The sequence below is a fragment of the Magnolia sinica genome, chromosome 15 (assembly GCF_029962835.1).
Source record: "Magnolia sinica isolate HGM2019 chromosome 15, MsV1, whole genome shotgun sequence".
Classification (NCBI taxonomy): domain Eukaryota; kingdom Viridiplantae; phylum Streptophyta; class Magnoliopsida; order Magnoliales; family Magnoliaceae; genus Magnolia; species Magnolia sinica.
The window spans coordinates 17,386,862-17,402,986 of record NC_080587.1 but is presented as its reverse complement, the minus strand read 5'-3'; the positions used below and the strand labels follow the sequence as shown (position 1 = coordinate 17,402,986).

The following is a 16,125-nucleotide window of genomic DNA, read 5'->3' as shown; positions in this document are numbered from 1 at the left end:
TTCGTGAAGGTAACTAGATGTGATCTAAATGAGAAAAAAATGTGCAATTTTAAAGCATCCAATTATTACTTTATTAACACCCAAAATTCTCAGGCACGAGTATGTACTCAGGTTGTGAAATTTTGGAGCATTATACCCTCTCCTCGAAGACCATGACATAGAACTGGGGGCGACTATCGAGAAATTTCATCCTCCGCTTGCCCCTCCCGACTCATATGTAGCAAAAGATTAGCCAACGCGAAGCAAGTGTGTCCCCTTACAAACCTTGGGAACGACTGAGCTTACTGAGTCTGATCTGCGACATACCTTGCTAAGAAGAAGGAAAGTTCAAGGAAAAGCTCCTAAAGTCACAGCAGAAAATGATGTCTCGTGGGAGGCAGAGTTGAAGGAAATCAGAGATTAGTTTGAGGACATCCAACAAGCATGCCAAGCCAAGGCCCCCGCCTCCATGGACGCTTTGCTCGAGGAAACCGAGCCCTTGTTCACTGAAGACTTTATAAAATTTCAGCTACCATACAGGTTTCGAATGCCCCCAAATAGCCTTCTACTTGGGGTAAAGGACCTAGCTGAGCATCTAGAATCCTTCTGTGCATGGATGAAACTCCATGGCGATTCTAGATTCGTAATGTATAGGGTGTTCTCCCTGAATTTTTCAGGAGCTGCACATAAATGGTACAGACACCTAAAGCAAAAGTCCATTAACTCGTTCGCCCAACTCGGTAAGGCCTTCATTACGCAGCTCATCGGTGGAAAAGATAGGAGGAAGCTTACGACTCACCTCCTTACGATAATGCAAGAGAAAATGAGCTCTTAAGGGACTACATCGTGCATTTCAATGTTGAAGCAGTTTAAGTGGATGACTACTCCGACTAGATAGCTCTCATCACCATGGTGGCCAGCCTCAAACAGGGAAAATTTCTCTTCTCGATCGGTAAGAATCCCCCGACTACTCTTATTGACTTGCTCAACTGAGCTTTAAAAATATTAGTATGCAGAGGAGCTCTATAGTTCACAGATGGCTACCCATGGAGGAAATAGTTTGGTAAGAGACAGAAAGTGAAAGGAAGACGGGGAGCCTTCCGTTGCCAACGCCAAGAGAAAAAAGGAAGATGACCAGAGCAGGGGCCAACGACCCAGCTGATGTCAAGAGAGTCGTTCCACACATACACTCCCTTGAACGCCACACCAGAGCAGGTACTTATGAAACTACGAGATAAAAGAATCCTAAGATGGCCGAGTAAGATGAAGGTCGATGTCGAGAAGAGAGTTAATATGAAGTATTGTCATTTTCATCAAAATCACGGTCATAACACAGCAGAGTGCTTTGACCTGGAAGAAGAGATCGAATCCCTTATTCGAAAGGGGCATCTACAAGAATTCCTTGACAAAGAAAGGAAAGATCGACCGACCAGGTAATCAGAGCGACACAATGAGAAAAACAACAATAAAGCAACAGGTGAAATATGTATCATATTCGGAGGACCAACTGGTGGTGGAGACTCGAACTAGGCACATCGAGCGCATGCTCGAAGCATGACAAACAACGAGAAAGAGCATCATGTCTACCTCATTAGCAGATCTACGAAGGAACCTAGGCTGAGCTCACGCAGTTTGACCTTCACAGAAGAGGATGACCAAGGGCTCCACCACTCAGACGACGATGCCTTGGTGGTCACCATGATCATGGCCAACCATAAGGTGCATCGCATACTGGTTGACACTGGTAGCTCGGTCGACATTCTATTCTCCATCGCATTCAACAAGATGGGAGTTGGAAGATCCAAATTGTGACCAATCTAGACACCCCTGCTCGGGTTTGTAAGAGAAAAGGTGAGCTCTGAATGGAATATTCTACTGCCTGTAACTACCGGCGAAAGTTCTAACCAGACCACCACCATGGTCGATTTCCTCATGGTAGACTGCCCATTAGTCTACAATATGATTTTGGGCGGGCCGTCCTTAAACGCCATAAGAGCTATAGTGTTTACTTATCACCTCGCCATGAAATTTTCGACCAAGCACGGGGCTGGCTAGGTCAGGGGTGATCAACATGAGGCTCGACAATGCTCCTTGGCAACTTCAAGCGAAAGTGCAATGACAGAAAGTAATGCATATACCCTCCCTGGACCCATCGGAAGAGACTACTGAAAGAGGATTGTCGATGAAAGACCTCATGTTAATAGGACTCTTCGAGTCTGATCCAACCTGCTCTATCCAGGTTGGATCGTTGCTCAAGCCAGGACATCGAGCAGAGATAGTCGACCTATTGAGATAGCATGCCGATCCCACCAGGACATGCCCGGCATAGACCCGGAAGGTATGGTCAATTGACTAAATGTGGACCCTACTACGAGATAGTGAGGCAGAAGTGACGAGTGTTCGACCCCGAAAGGTATACGACTATAGGTGAAGAAGTCAACAAACTCCTCGAGGCTAGGTTCATCAAGGAGATCTACTACCTTGACTGATTAGCAAATGTTGTGTTGGTGAAAAAGGCTAGTGGAAAATGGTAAGTGTATGTCGATTATACCGACCTGAATAAGGCATGCCTGAAAGATAGTTTTTCCCTCCCGAGGATTGACCAGTTGGTAGACAGCATTGCCGAACATACGCTCCTCGGCTTCATGTATGCCTACCTAGGATATAATCAAATTACCATGCATAAATATCACAAACAAAAAATAGCTTTCATCACTGATAAATTACTCTAGTTACAGAGTCATGCCTTTTGGACTAGAGAATATCAGAGCAACCTACCAATGCTTTGTGAAGAAGATGTTTGTTAAACAAATCGACAACATAATGGAAGTTTATGTCGACGACATGGTTGTCAAGAGTGCTGAAGCGATAAACCATGTGGCAGACCTGAGAGAAATATTTGTGATCTTAAAAAAGATGGCCCTAAGAAGATGAAGAAGCCGCCTCCGCCTGGGGTAGAAGGGCCTCCTCATCTCGAGCTGCCATTGCTGGTGATGGCCCACTTGAAGACGCTGCTAATCTGGAATTGTATTGTCATGGACAGATTCACCATAGAAAGCCCCCAATATAGAGACACCCCTAAAACCTTCAGAAGACATGACAATAGGGGAAAAATGGAAGCAGGAAAAGAAATGAGGGGTGTAGAAAAACACATACTGGAAAAAATTAAGTGACCGTATGATCCACATAGTGAACAAACAAGAACTAAGATAGAGAAATGAGAAAGCAGGTCGACACAACTCGGACATTGCAAAACTAGTGAGCGAGAGAATGAGGGAGAAACCCATATTTATAAGAATCCCAGAAGTAGAGCCTTTAATGCTAGCACTACTCACAAGGACACGAAAGTATGCCTCAACACATGATCTCCTCCATGTGGTGAAATGGGGTTCGTTCAGAGCCCACATTAATGGAGTAGGGACATGTGAGGACATGTGTCTGCTTTGTGAGTCACCTAAAAGGTGAAACGGTGCTTGCTACTTTGTGCACGACTCATCATACAGAGGTATTGTCATAATATCCTCGTTGATTATCACAACATGCACAGTCCCTTTCAATTCTTGCCTTCATCACTATGCAATAAAATTGATGAACGTGAATGGATCAAGTGACCACCCATAGTTGAAATTTCGAAATCTCCTGCTCGCACATTAGTTCAAATCTTATTACTTCCGAGCTCACGAACATAGAACTTGGAAGTAGGGGGCAATTGTTATGGAAAAAATTGACTTGACCTGATATATGAGACACGTGGTAAAAAACCATCAGAGCATACTACGTGAACTACCAAAGCACTTACAACGAGGGAAGTTAAGCTGAGCTAGGAAACTCAGTGACCTAACCAAATCAGTCAACCCCACTCTAAGATAAGGGTTCATCAATAGACCTCGACCTTGGATGCCGACCCCGATTACCTCAACCTTGGATACCGATCTCGACCATGGACACTGACTCCAACCTTGGATGCCGATCTTGTGCTCAGGATGAAAATATCTGGAGAGAATCTCATGCCGTATACGAGCAAGACTACCCAGTAAGATCATGCTGAAAGTCATGCCAATCGAAGCATAATCGAAGAAATACTCGAGAATAAATTTTGACTCCAATACAAGCCCCTCTAGCGTATCTCATACATCTACTCAGATACGCAAAGCTATCTGGCAAACCTATAAATACATCACCTTGCCTATATGCACAACGATCCTGACTCTAGCCACACCAATTTTGAGTTTATCTACCTCTTTTAGGCATCGGAGAGTCCTCGGCCACAACCCTAGTGTCATTTCTCTTCCCATTGAAGTGTCCGTATCCTTTGGAGGTGTTGCAAGATCAGCTAGATTTGAGCAATAGCAGTAGGCATCCAATCACCATTGTTTCCCATTGTGTGGTCTACCTAAGATTTGAATCCAGCCATTTTTGGCCCACCAGTACTAACCTCAGTACGAGAGGGGTCACTACCGAGGGAGTGGATTAGGTGAGGTACTGGACCGGTTAATCCCAAAGGAGCGGATTAGGTGAGACCCTGGCTGTGTTGTGACTTAAATCCACACTGTCCAACTTCTTTGAAAGCACATTTCAGGGCATGATTTCAAGATGAAGCTGACTCAAATCTCAGGTGGACCACACCACAAGAAACAGTCGTGATTTTAAATCCCCACGATTAAAAACTTCATGGATTCCACCCAAATGGTTATTTGCCATCTAATCTGTTTGTAAGGTCACAAACATCAATACGAAGAGAGCACACAAATATCATCTTGGCTTTGCTTTGTGGCCCACAAAGAAGTTTTTAATGGTCAATCACCACTGTTTCCTATCTATGATTCATTTAGGATTTGGAACTGCTTCATTTTTTGGATCATGCCCTAAAATGAGCCTTCAATACCGATGGCCGGTGTGGATGTAGTCATATACATCACATTGGGCCCCAGAGTCAGGTGTCCCACCCACCTCTGTGGATCCGGGGTCTCACCTAACCGGCTCCCTCCATTCTCTTCATACAAGAGTGCTCTACCTTATCAGCTTACAAATACAAATTTTCAGTACAGATCATGTTCACAAGCGTATGAGAATGGGCCCGATCTTTTCGGACACAGACTTCCTGCGAAAGTCTTTGGCGGAAAGTACACAGACTTCCTGAAAGTCTTTGGCGGAAAGTTCCCACACTTAGAACCTAAGTGGGGCCAACGTAATTTTTACGAGGAATTCACCCCATTCATCCCTTGTGTGAGTTCGTTTTATTACATGAGGCTAAAAATAACCTTATCCAATACGCAAGTGAGCCTAAAATGTGAGGATCGGGGCCACGGAAGTTTCGAATCAGGATAGTTTTTTTGTTTTCGGTTCATCCAAGTCTTATTAACAGTATAAATGGCATGTAAACATCACTTTCGACTCAGAGAGGCTTCAACTGTAGAAATTTTCCTACCCACCTTTTCCTTTAGGGCAGCCCACTTGAATCTTGGATCTTGATCTTGCTCACTTTTGGTCTCAAGTTCTAAAATGGGCTCATAAAATGGATGGACGGGGTGGATTTCTTACCAACATCCTTTGGGCCTAACATCTTGCGAAAGGCTTTCGAAGGAAATGGCTCCGGTCTTTCCGTAAACGAATTGGCTACTCATCCGACTAGTAGCCAATGGCTAGTGGTTCGTGTTCAATGGGCCCCAAAATGATATATGCGTCGCATCCCTGCTGTTCATCCATTTTTAAAGATGAGTTTATGGTATAAACCCAAAACGGAGGTAGATAAAAATCTCAAGTGGGTCACACAGTATTGATTGAACTCTCACGGTTAAAAACTTCTCGAGGCTACAAAAATTTTAGATGAAGCTGATATTTGTTTCTTTGTCTTCATCCAGGTCTGTATGACCTAATCCACAGGCTATATGTCAAATAAGTGGACCCTAGGAGGTTTTTAACAGTAGACATTCAATCACTACTGTTTTCCCATGGTGTGGTCCACCTGAGAATCTGATCAATCTCATTTATTGTGTAAAGTATTAAAATGATGTGTAAAAATGAATACATGGTGTGGATAAAACACATAGATCATAATGAGCCCCACATATCACCGACCACCAGCCACCTGTCTAGTGGCAGCGTCACTAGCCAAACCGCGTCGGACCTTTTATACCTGTGAAGTAGCTCCCACATTATTATAAAAGAAAAACCTTTGACCAATTTGCGCGCATCATTATCAAAAGGAATTCCTACGGTTTTTACCCAACAACAGCTGGGAAGCTTCCTCCCTTTGCATTCATGGCCTATATAAGGAGCAAGGAACGTCCACTGCAATTGCATTCTCAACCTCTCTTCTTGGAATTGAAATTGAAAGAGGACACGAAAACCCGAAATGGGATTCGATAAGAAGGTCGTCGATGAAGTGTCTGGATGGCTTCGGGTCTATGACGACGGTTCGATCGACCGTTCATGGGCTGGGCCACCCGAAGTAGAGTTCCTAGTAACCCCTGTCCCACCATCAAAGGAATTTGTCGATGGCGTCGCAACCCACGACGTAATAATCGACCCAGATTCCAATCTATCGGTCCGGATTTACGTCCCCGAAAAGCAGCCACTCGACGATCCAAAGCTCCCTCTCATCCTCCACTTCCACGGCGGCGGCTTCTGCGTGAGCCGAGCTGATTGGTACATGTACTACCAATTCTATGCCCGGCTCGTCAAGTCAGCTCGAGCCATTTGCGTATCCGTTGAATTGCGCCTGGCACCTGATCACCGGCTCCCCGCTGCGATCGACGATTGCTACGACGCGCTCCTTTGGCTCCGGTCCCTCGCTCGGGCCGAGCTGCATGAACCGTGGCTTGAAGCTGCAGACTTCAGCCGGGTTTTCCTCATGGGCGACTCATCAGGCGGGAACCTGGTGCATGAGGTGGCGGCACGAGCCGGGTCTGAGGAGTGGGAGCCGTTACGGCTAGCCGGGGGTGTGCCTATCCACCCGGGCTTTATTCGGGCCACACGAAGTAAGTCAGAGCTACAGCTCCCACCCAGCCCGTTCCTGACACTAGACATGGTGGACAAGTTCCTGGCTCTGGCATTGCCACTTGGCAGTACTAAGGACCATCCAATCACGTGCCCGATGGGGCCAGCGGCGCCACCACTTAGCCGGCTGAATTTGCCACCGTTCCTGGTGGCAGTGGCCGAGAACGATATGATCAGAGATACAGAGATGGAATACATAGAGGCCATGAAAAAGGCAGGAAAGGATGTGGAGGTTCTGCTTAGTCCTGGGGTGGGCCACACCTTTTACTTGAACAAGATAGCCGTTGACTCGGATCCGGATACGGGTACCCAAACAGAGCTGCTAATCGGGGCCATCTCGAACTTTATGAAAAGGCATTCGGGGCGCCCATCGCGTAATAGCTTGTAAGACAGATGACGGTATCTCGTGTTATGTTTGTTTGTTTGTTTGTCATTTTCTTTTGAGAAATGAAAAGTGGTGTGGATTTCTCTAGAGTCGTTGTTTCAGAGGAATTCAGGATGGGACATGAAAATCTCTGGCCCTTGATCCTCAAGTGTCAGAAAAGAAACCCTCTGTCAAGGGAAGCGGATTGGCTGGTGTACCACACACCAGCTATATAGCTCGTGTATTGACGTCAGTAAGTTCTGTGGGTCCCATAATGACGTATGTGTTATATCCAAACCGTCCATACATTTTCTAGCTAGTCGTAAGACTTGAGACGAAAAATAAAACGTATCTAACGATCAAGTGGACCACACTGAGAAAATCAGTGGGGGATTGAACATCTGCCATTGAAACCCTTTTGGGGTTCACTGAGGTTTTGGACCAATATCAAAATTTATTTATTTTTCCTATTCATCCATGTCTCTGTGACGTTACGAACGGATTAGAAGGAAAATAAACGTTATGGTGTGCCCTGCGAAAATTTTAACGGTGCAAAGCATTATCTCGGCTTCTATTTGTGGTGTGGTCCAGTTGATCCTTGGATATGATTTTTTTTTTTGTATGGTACCTAAAATAATCTCAAAAAATGGATGAACGGTGTGGATGTAATAAATACATCATTGTGCGGCCATGTAACTTTGATCTCCTTTGAACCGTTCGTACAACTCGGAGCTCGAGGAGCGCTTGTCTTCGCACTGCACGTACTTACACCAGCGATATATCTGGTGGGCGGTACATCAGCCAATCCGCTTCCATTGATGTAAGGTGGAGCGGATTTGGTGTGGCCCTGGCCTCACAACAAGACGGTGCATCCCTTTTTATGGGGCCCACCTTAATGTATGTATTCGATATCCACACTGTCCATATGTTTTACCGGATCATTTTAGACATTATAACAAATAATTAAACAGATCCAATTCTCAAGTGAGCCATGCTACAGGAAACAGTCATGATTAACCATTAATGGGCTAGATAAGTTTTGGATCAAGATGATATCTATTTTGTTCCCTTCATCCAGGTTTATGTGGCCTTATCAACAGGTTTGATGGTAAATAAACATTACAGAAACATTATAGTCGGCCCTGGAAAGTTTTTAATGGTATGGCGTCCAATCACCAATGTTTCCTATACCACGGTCCACCTTAGAATTGGATTTGCTTCATTTTTACCTCATGTCTTTAAAATGGTATATAATAGCATATGGACGGTGTAGATCCAGAATATGTAAATTAAGGTCTGCCCCACAGGAAGGGCGGCACCGTTTTGGATGAGACCGCAGGAGCCGCACCTAATTCGCTCGCGACGGTCATAGAAAAGGCACGCGGATGGGCTGCGAATGGCCTTGGCAGGAACTTCCGGCGACGGGAAATTAGTTTTGATAAATCCATCCCGTCCATCCATTCTTATAGATTAGTATAAGGACATGGACCGAAAAATAAGGCAAATACAAGACTCAAGTGAGCTGCAACACAGAGGATTTAACATCTACTGTCGAAACATTCGTGGGGCCACAAGTTTTGGATCGATGTAAATTTTTATGTTTTCAGTTCATCCAAGTAGAAATGACCTTACGAACGGTATGGATGGCATATAAACAACACGGTCGGCCCAGGGAAATTCCAATGGTAAGCATTTACCTACCCACATTTTCTCATAGTGCGGTCCACTCGACCTTTGGATTTTCATCATATTTGGCTAACATGGCCTGGAAAAACAGATGGACGGGGTGGATTTCCCACAAACATCACGGTGGGCCCCACCTACCTCCCACCAACGCCTTTGCAGGAAATCTGCGTCCACAAAAAAGTTTGGAAATTAAAACGAAGGTTCCTCCCCAGTTCATGCAATACAAATCGCAGAAATCGTTCCGTTGACCCCGTAATCCTTCATTGGGAAATATTTTATTTGACCCCAAAGGGAAATGATTGCAATTGTGGAAGAGTCAAGTTCAATTGGGATGTGTCGACATCTGATCAAATAATGTGGACCGTACACCACATCTTCCTTTTGCTACCTTAAAAAACTTACAACTCTGATGATCAAATCAGCACGTAGGATGGCTTTTTTTTTTTTTAAACGGTCATTTGTTTTCCAAGGAATTGATAGTATGGTTACGGTGAGCTGATGAAAGTGAAGCCTTGCAGCCATTATTGAGCTATGACAGCCCTGACAAATAAATTTATCAAAGTTGTTATTATAATGTTATTTTTGAAAGAAAAGACCCAAAAAAGAAAAAAAAAGAAAAAAAGAAAAAAAAGAAAAAAAAAAGAAGAGAGAGAGAGAGAGAGAGAGAGAGAGAGAGAGAGAGAAGCCCAGGGTACGCAAGCAAATAAATAAAAATAAAACAAAAAAGCCTACACCCTGTACAAGAGAAGTAAAGAAAAAAGGCCTACACCCTATACAAGAGAAGTAAAGAAATGAGAGGCTTTAATACATTTATCCCTCTAATATAACCTACTTTGAAAGTGTATTTAAATGAGAGTAAATGCATGAAAATGAAATGAAATTAGAGTAAATGAGCATATAAATGAAATCTTCTTTCTGAGAAAGGATTTGGGGGTGAAATGACTTTTTGAGCTTTCTTAGAGAGTCGCACGAGTAAACAAAGGAGCCCCAATTGAACATGCTTAGATAGATTATAGAGGTCCCGAGTGATTAGAAAACAAACTGTTTAAAACCAACCAATTCAAAGCTAAATATGTCTAGTAAGTTCTCTAGGCTAATTTGGTAAGTTTTGATCAATTGACAGTACCATTTTTTTGTCTATTTTATAACCGTTAGAACTTGACTCCTTTATATAGTATCTAGTCTATAGGTATTTTTATAGATTTTAAGTGCAATAGAAGCTTATAAAATTCCCTACTCATACCCTATATTCCTAACTTCTAAATTCATGAGATATAAGTCATTTTCTTTATAATTCATTAATTGAAAGAGGATTCTAACCTCAATGAAGAAAGAAAAAACTTGATTTCTACTTTGCTTTAGAGATTAGACTTGAACATATATATATATAGTAAAATTATTATCTAAACTTTCTATAACACACATGTAAGTGAATTTCCTAAGAATTACAACATTCCCATGAGTTGTAGGTGATTCACCAAACCTTCCATTACTTGTTTACCTCGATGGAGCATTGTGTGCAATGTATTTTATCTTAGAGTTAAATCATCGGCATCAATGATCAGGAGAGCATTTGAAGAGTTGATTAAAAAATGAGAGAGCTTTAAAGAATTGACTTAAGAATGATGTGTCAAAGAGACTCAATTCGACAAGTATTATACATGAGTATATACTCTCTTTCCTTATGTAGGATTGATGATAAGAGTTTATAATCCAAAATATATAGGTTTGTGTATGACGTAGGCTCTTATGTAGGGCCGAATCCACCAGACACGAGTGTGAATGTATTAGTCTTTGTGGGAGCATCCGACGGAAGTAAATGTAGGTCCTCAAACTAAAACCGAAGTGCTCAAAGATAATTTCAAATATAAACATTTATAGTGGTTTATTTTTTCCTACTCCACTCTTGATGGATGCACTCAACCCATAAGTGTACCAAATTTCACCACCAGTGGTTTTAAATCAAGAAACTAATCGATTTTAGCAATCGAACTCTCACACTCAATCCTAAATAAGAAAGGACTGTACATGGACTTACTCAATGACACTTATCGAATTGAGCCTCGTTGATGCGTCATTTTGAGTTACTTGATCGATGGTATCTGTTAAAAAAATGTAGTTTCTCAAAATAATAGTATTGATATGAATGTTACACATTTGTGTTTCCATCCCTCATGCAAGTTATGTCAATGGGAAGTGGGCTATGTATGCCTCCATTAATCTTACCACAGGAATGCAATACATGCGCCCACCACCCATGCCACATTTCCTACCCATGGGTGTAGGACTGGGAATGGGCATGGACTGGAGTTCTCGTGCTCATCTATTCCAAGAACCCCAAATTTGCATGGGATGCCCATAGTTGACCTTCAGATGTTCGAAATCCCAGGACAAAGACTTCCTTTGTCTCTGCCTCACCCACCAATTGTTCCTTTGTTTGGGTTTCCAACAAAGGAGGCTTCGATACCTCCTATGTCAGGGTTTGCTATTCCTGTCTCAGTTCCGAATTTCGCTCCGTCTCCCAGTATAATGGACAAGATACAAGACAAAAACTCGCAAATAATGCATAAATTGCAAGCAATGGTTGCCTGCAAACTCAGACATCAACTCGGGTTCATGTTATCATCCTTTAGACCAACATCTTGTTCAATGTTTAGTGAAGCTTTTGTGATATTTTCTTGTTATTAGTGCTCACTTGCCTTCAGAAAAGAAAATTATATGATTATCCTATAAATTAGTCAATGGGTTCTCTTGTAAATGGTCCATTTTTCTTTTAGCTCTTTTCATTTAATTATTTTGTGATGGTGCTTTACAATTCCATATAATGTTGAAATTACATGGTTGTGTGCATATAGGCAATAGATGCAATTATAAATGTCAGTCCATTCATGTTTGATGATGAATTCAAGAGATTGACAATTGTTATAGATGTTGTTGAGGCCTAAAATCTATCAGTAACAGGGGTTTGTTGATACCATCATCAACACACCGCTCGATGCTATTGAGTAGATGTCGATGTCATTGACAGATACTCGATCTCATCGAAAAAATCTGAAAAATCCATGTTGATTGCTGGAAAGTTTTAGTGTTGCTACTCAATGACATAAAAGGAATTCAATGCCATCGACATATCCTTGATGGGGTGTCGATGTCATCGAAGGTCTCAACGAAGATGTGTGCAGAATTGTGTAACTGCACGATTTGTTTCCTATTCTAATTGTGATAGTTTATATATCGGATGTAATTGAGTTTTGGGAGGGGGGGGGGGGGGGGGGAAGGGGTGGGGGGGAGAGAGAGAGAGAGAGAGAGAGAGAGAGAGAGAGAGAGAGAGAGAGATGTATTAGGGCATTTTAATTTGTTCCAATGGGTTTAATGGCATAGCTAAGGTTTGTAGAAAGAAATTTAAGGCTTGTTTGAATTAGTAAGTTGCCATCTCTTGTAATTTCTACTTTCATAGTATATCACTCGTTGCTTTATGCCATTGTTTTTTCTTGTAAGAATTTTTCCACATAAAATTTGGATTGTTTTTATTTGGACCTGGTTATGCGATTGCATATACCTTGCTTGATTCATCTCTGGGTGTTACCGTGGTTTCCAATAATAGATAGGCTTTTACTTATTTATTTGTTATTTGGAATGTAATTAATTAATTTTTTTCTATTTTGTTTTACAAGTTGTAGGTAGAAATGGATAAGTGATAGCATTGTAGGCGAGATGAATGAGGGCAGCAAGGAGGTTTTTTTTTTTTCCATGTATTTGGAATCATTCAACTTATTATTGTAAATATTATATATATATATATATATATATATATATATATATATATATATATATATATATATATATATTTTTGTGCAATATAGTTACATGTTTCAAATATGTTATATATAAAGTTTCAATGGAATATAAATGGCTACAGTTTTTATTTTCTAGGTGGATTATTGATTAGTTATAAACCGCTCACAAATGATAGCGATTGATGGATAAGAAACTGTGGTACTGATGGTATTATGGGAACGGCTTAATACCGTTTCTAACATTTTTTCTATTTTCTTACAAGTGCTTGTATGAAATTAGTAATGGTTCAAAATCAATATTGCTAAATAAGAAAAACACCGATCTTAAAATATTGTTCCCAAAATTCGGAATGGTTTATAACTATTTTTAAAATTTTGGAATTGTCCTAAGAATGCTTTAAAACCTTGACGCCCTGTTCAGGAACAGTCCTAAACCATTCCTAAAATATTCCAGAATGGTTTTAAACTATTCCTAATAAACGTTTTTTATGGTATCCAAGCACATCTCAGTAAGCCATTTATTTACCTTTAAATCATTTACCTCCAATTCTATTTCTCACTTATCTTCATTTACAAGCTTCCAAACAAAACCCTATTGCCCATTTATTAGGTTGTTGTGGGATGGTAGGAAGTCCCATCATAGCACGTTCAATATATGTTTCAGCTAACCCAGATGAGTTGATCTTACTTTCCAAACGTACCAATTGAACTGGACCACAAGTCACTTGTGATAGGATTCATACCACGTGAACGTTACTTATAAATCTGCACGTTTTTCATAAGCGGCCCGTTAAAATTACCGAGAAATTGCATACATGGTATAAAAGTAACTCAAATTTCCATTTTAGGCGTATCATGAACAAAAGATTACTCTTATTTTGGTTAGCTAAATATTAATTAAAAAAGGACTCTTAAAAATAAAAATATCTAATATGGTTTTATTTCAAAAGATACAAGTTTCTATAAATCAGAAGATGAGATTCTTCAAACAAGATATATCTGAATTTTACACTGTTACTCAGCAACAGCGAGTTCGGATTTAGTCAATTTAACTTTTAAGATATATACCTTGTAGTGCCTGTGTATCAATTGTCATGCAGAGCCAGAGGATAAAATAATTCCCATTCTTTCCATGCTTCCAGTCTTCCATTGCTTTCAAAGTGTTCCTCCTTGTCACATTCTCAGTGATCTCCTCCTTTAATATCTCTTGGCGTACGATTGCTTATAAGTTTCTCCTCCACAGGAAATATCCATGCTTTCAATGTGTCACATGGCCAATATGGTCCACTTGAGGCCATGGGGGAATGATTTAGTCCATCCATCTTCTGGGCCCCAGCTGTTGTTGATGAATGTTCTTGGGTATTGATTGGTATCATTTAAATGGTCCATGGTTTTCTGACTCAGTGAGTCGGACCGAGCCAGGCCGAGAAAGGATAATCCATTGCAACACGTTAGCTGTGGGCCATCCATGGTAAGTTTTATTCAATCCCTAGATGTGTATATTTGACAGGAGTGTCTCTGATAGTTTTAATGGAGAATCAATTATCTGAATCAACAAGCAAGTGTAGCCTACCTAGTGAGTGGATTAGACTGATTTTGATATGGGCCCGGTCGCCTGCCCTACTCATCAAACATGACTCGGCTTTGGGCTGGGCTTGGACTGCTACTAGCTTATCTCATGGGCTGGGATGGGACTTGCATGCATGGCCCAATCATTTTTTGGGTTGGGCTTGGGCTCAAGTCATTTTGCCCAAGTCCAACCCGAACTGACTTTATAAGTACATGTGCTATATGCTACAAATATGCCATTTCAACCTTAATTAGGAAAACCATCCCTCTTGATGGCAGACCTGTGGTTTCATTCCTCTAAAACTTCTACTTCTGTGTGCATGTGTGGTCCACCCAGCAGATGGTACCTAATACTTTGAAAATATCCTTCATCAATGATTTAAAATATCTATACCACATTCAAGCTTATTCGATCTAAAAATGGATTTAGTTTAGTGAGAAGATCTCAAGTCCAACCAGTTGGATGGGTCACAAGTTATGGTCCACCCAGCGGAAAACATCCAATTTGTCCAATAAGTTAGACCCATCGTCCAGATTGCCTAATGCAAAAATCATCCAAATCTACTCATTAAGTGGACCATACTTGTATTTTACTATCTATCAATGGCGAGGTATTATATTCTATGGTGTGGGCCATCTGACGAGTAGTTAGTTGATCTTTTGCAGTAGGTTATTCTCCTGGTGGGAACAACCAATTCTATGGAAGGGGTGGATGTTGTAGTATTCACCAAATCGATTAGGAGTTACCCATTGGGTGAACCATAACTTATATACAACATGTTGCTTCATCAAGTATTTGATCAAGTATTCGAGTCAACCCAACCAGATGCAAGAATGGACGTGATGAGGTCAATCACTATCTTCCTTAGGAAATAATTACTCCAAATCCATGGAGCTTCTCTAGACTCCTCACAAAATTCCTTAAATCCACAAGGGAAATAGGAAAATAATAATATATTCTAATAAATTCAAAAATAAATTGATTGATGATAAAAAGGAATCCACACTCCTTTAAATAGTGATACCAAACATAGGAAGAAGTTTAGGAATCAAACTCTAACTCAAACCCCACATTTTGACTTACTATAAATAGCTTCATGGTTTTAAGCCAAAAATATTAAGTGTCCAATTTGGCCTAACCACATTGTTCTCCTAATTTTTCTAAGCCCTTTTCATGTTGGGCATGACTCATAAATATCAAAGGATCAAGAGTTATGATCAAACTAAAACTTACTATAAATAGTAAAAAATGAAATTAAAATGGACTTTCCACTGTCAATCTGACAGAATTTTGCAAATCAGGGGTGCGCAACCCAGAATAGCAGGGTTGGTTAGCTAAATTATCTTCTCCTACCCCAAAATCATATATTGTACGCCAAATAACTCATTCTAGTTTGTGAGATATGCCGACTTTAGGGTTTTGACAGTCCCGATCACTTCTGCCTCCAATCGGACCTTCTTTGGTCCATCTTGACCACAAAAGTGTCCACGACCCGCTCTACATCAGACTCCAGTAGTACTTTCGTGGTTTTTGAACTATGGTATGGACAAGCTGGGCTGGCCCATGATTGTTGTGACCACAGGCCCATGCCAATGGCCCAGGCACCACTGAAGTGTCCAAATTGGTGGATCATGGTGCAATTTATATGCAGTACATAATGGAGAAAATCCAAGCCAGAAACGTTACACGATTGTACGGTTCGAGGCTTTCTTTTCTAATAAAAAGGACAT

The 16,125-nt window shown here is 41.2% G+C and overlaps 1 protein-coding gene across 1 annotated transcript; it reads left to right on the top strand.

Annotated features, from left to right (window-relative positions):
• Positions 1 to 6,245: 6,245 nt before the first annotated feature.
• Positions 6,246 to 7,559, top strand: LOC131227564 (probable carboxylesterase 15). Its single transcript, XM_058223363.1, has one exon. The coding sequence runs from the start codon at positions 6,335 to 6,337 to the stop codon at positions 7,364 to 7,366; it is 1,032 nt and encodes a 343-aa protein (XP_058079346.1). The 5' UTR covers positions 6,246 to 6,334; the 3' UTR covers positions 7,367 to 7,559.
• Positions 7,560 to 16,125: the final 8,566 nt, after the last annotated feature.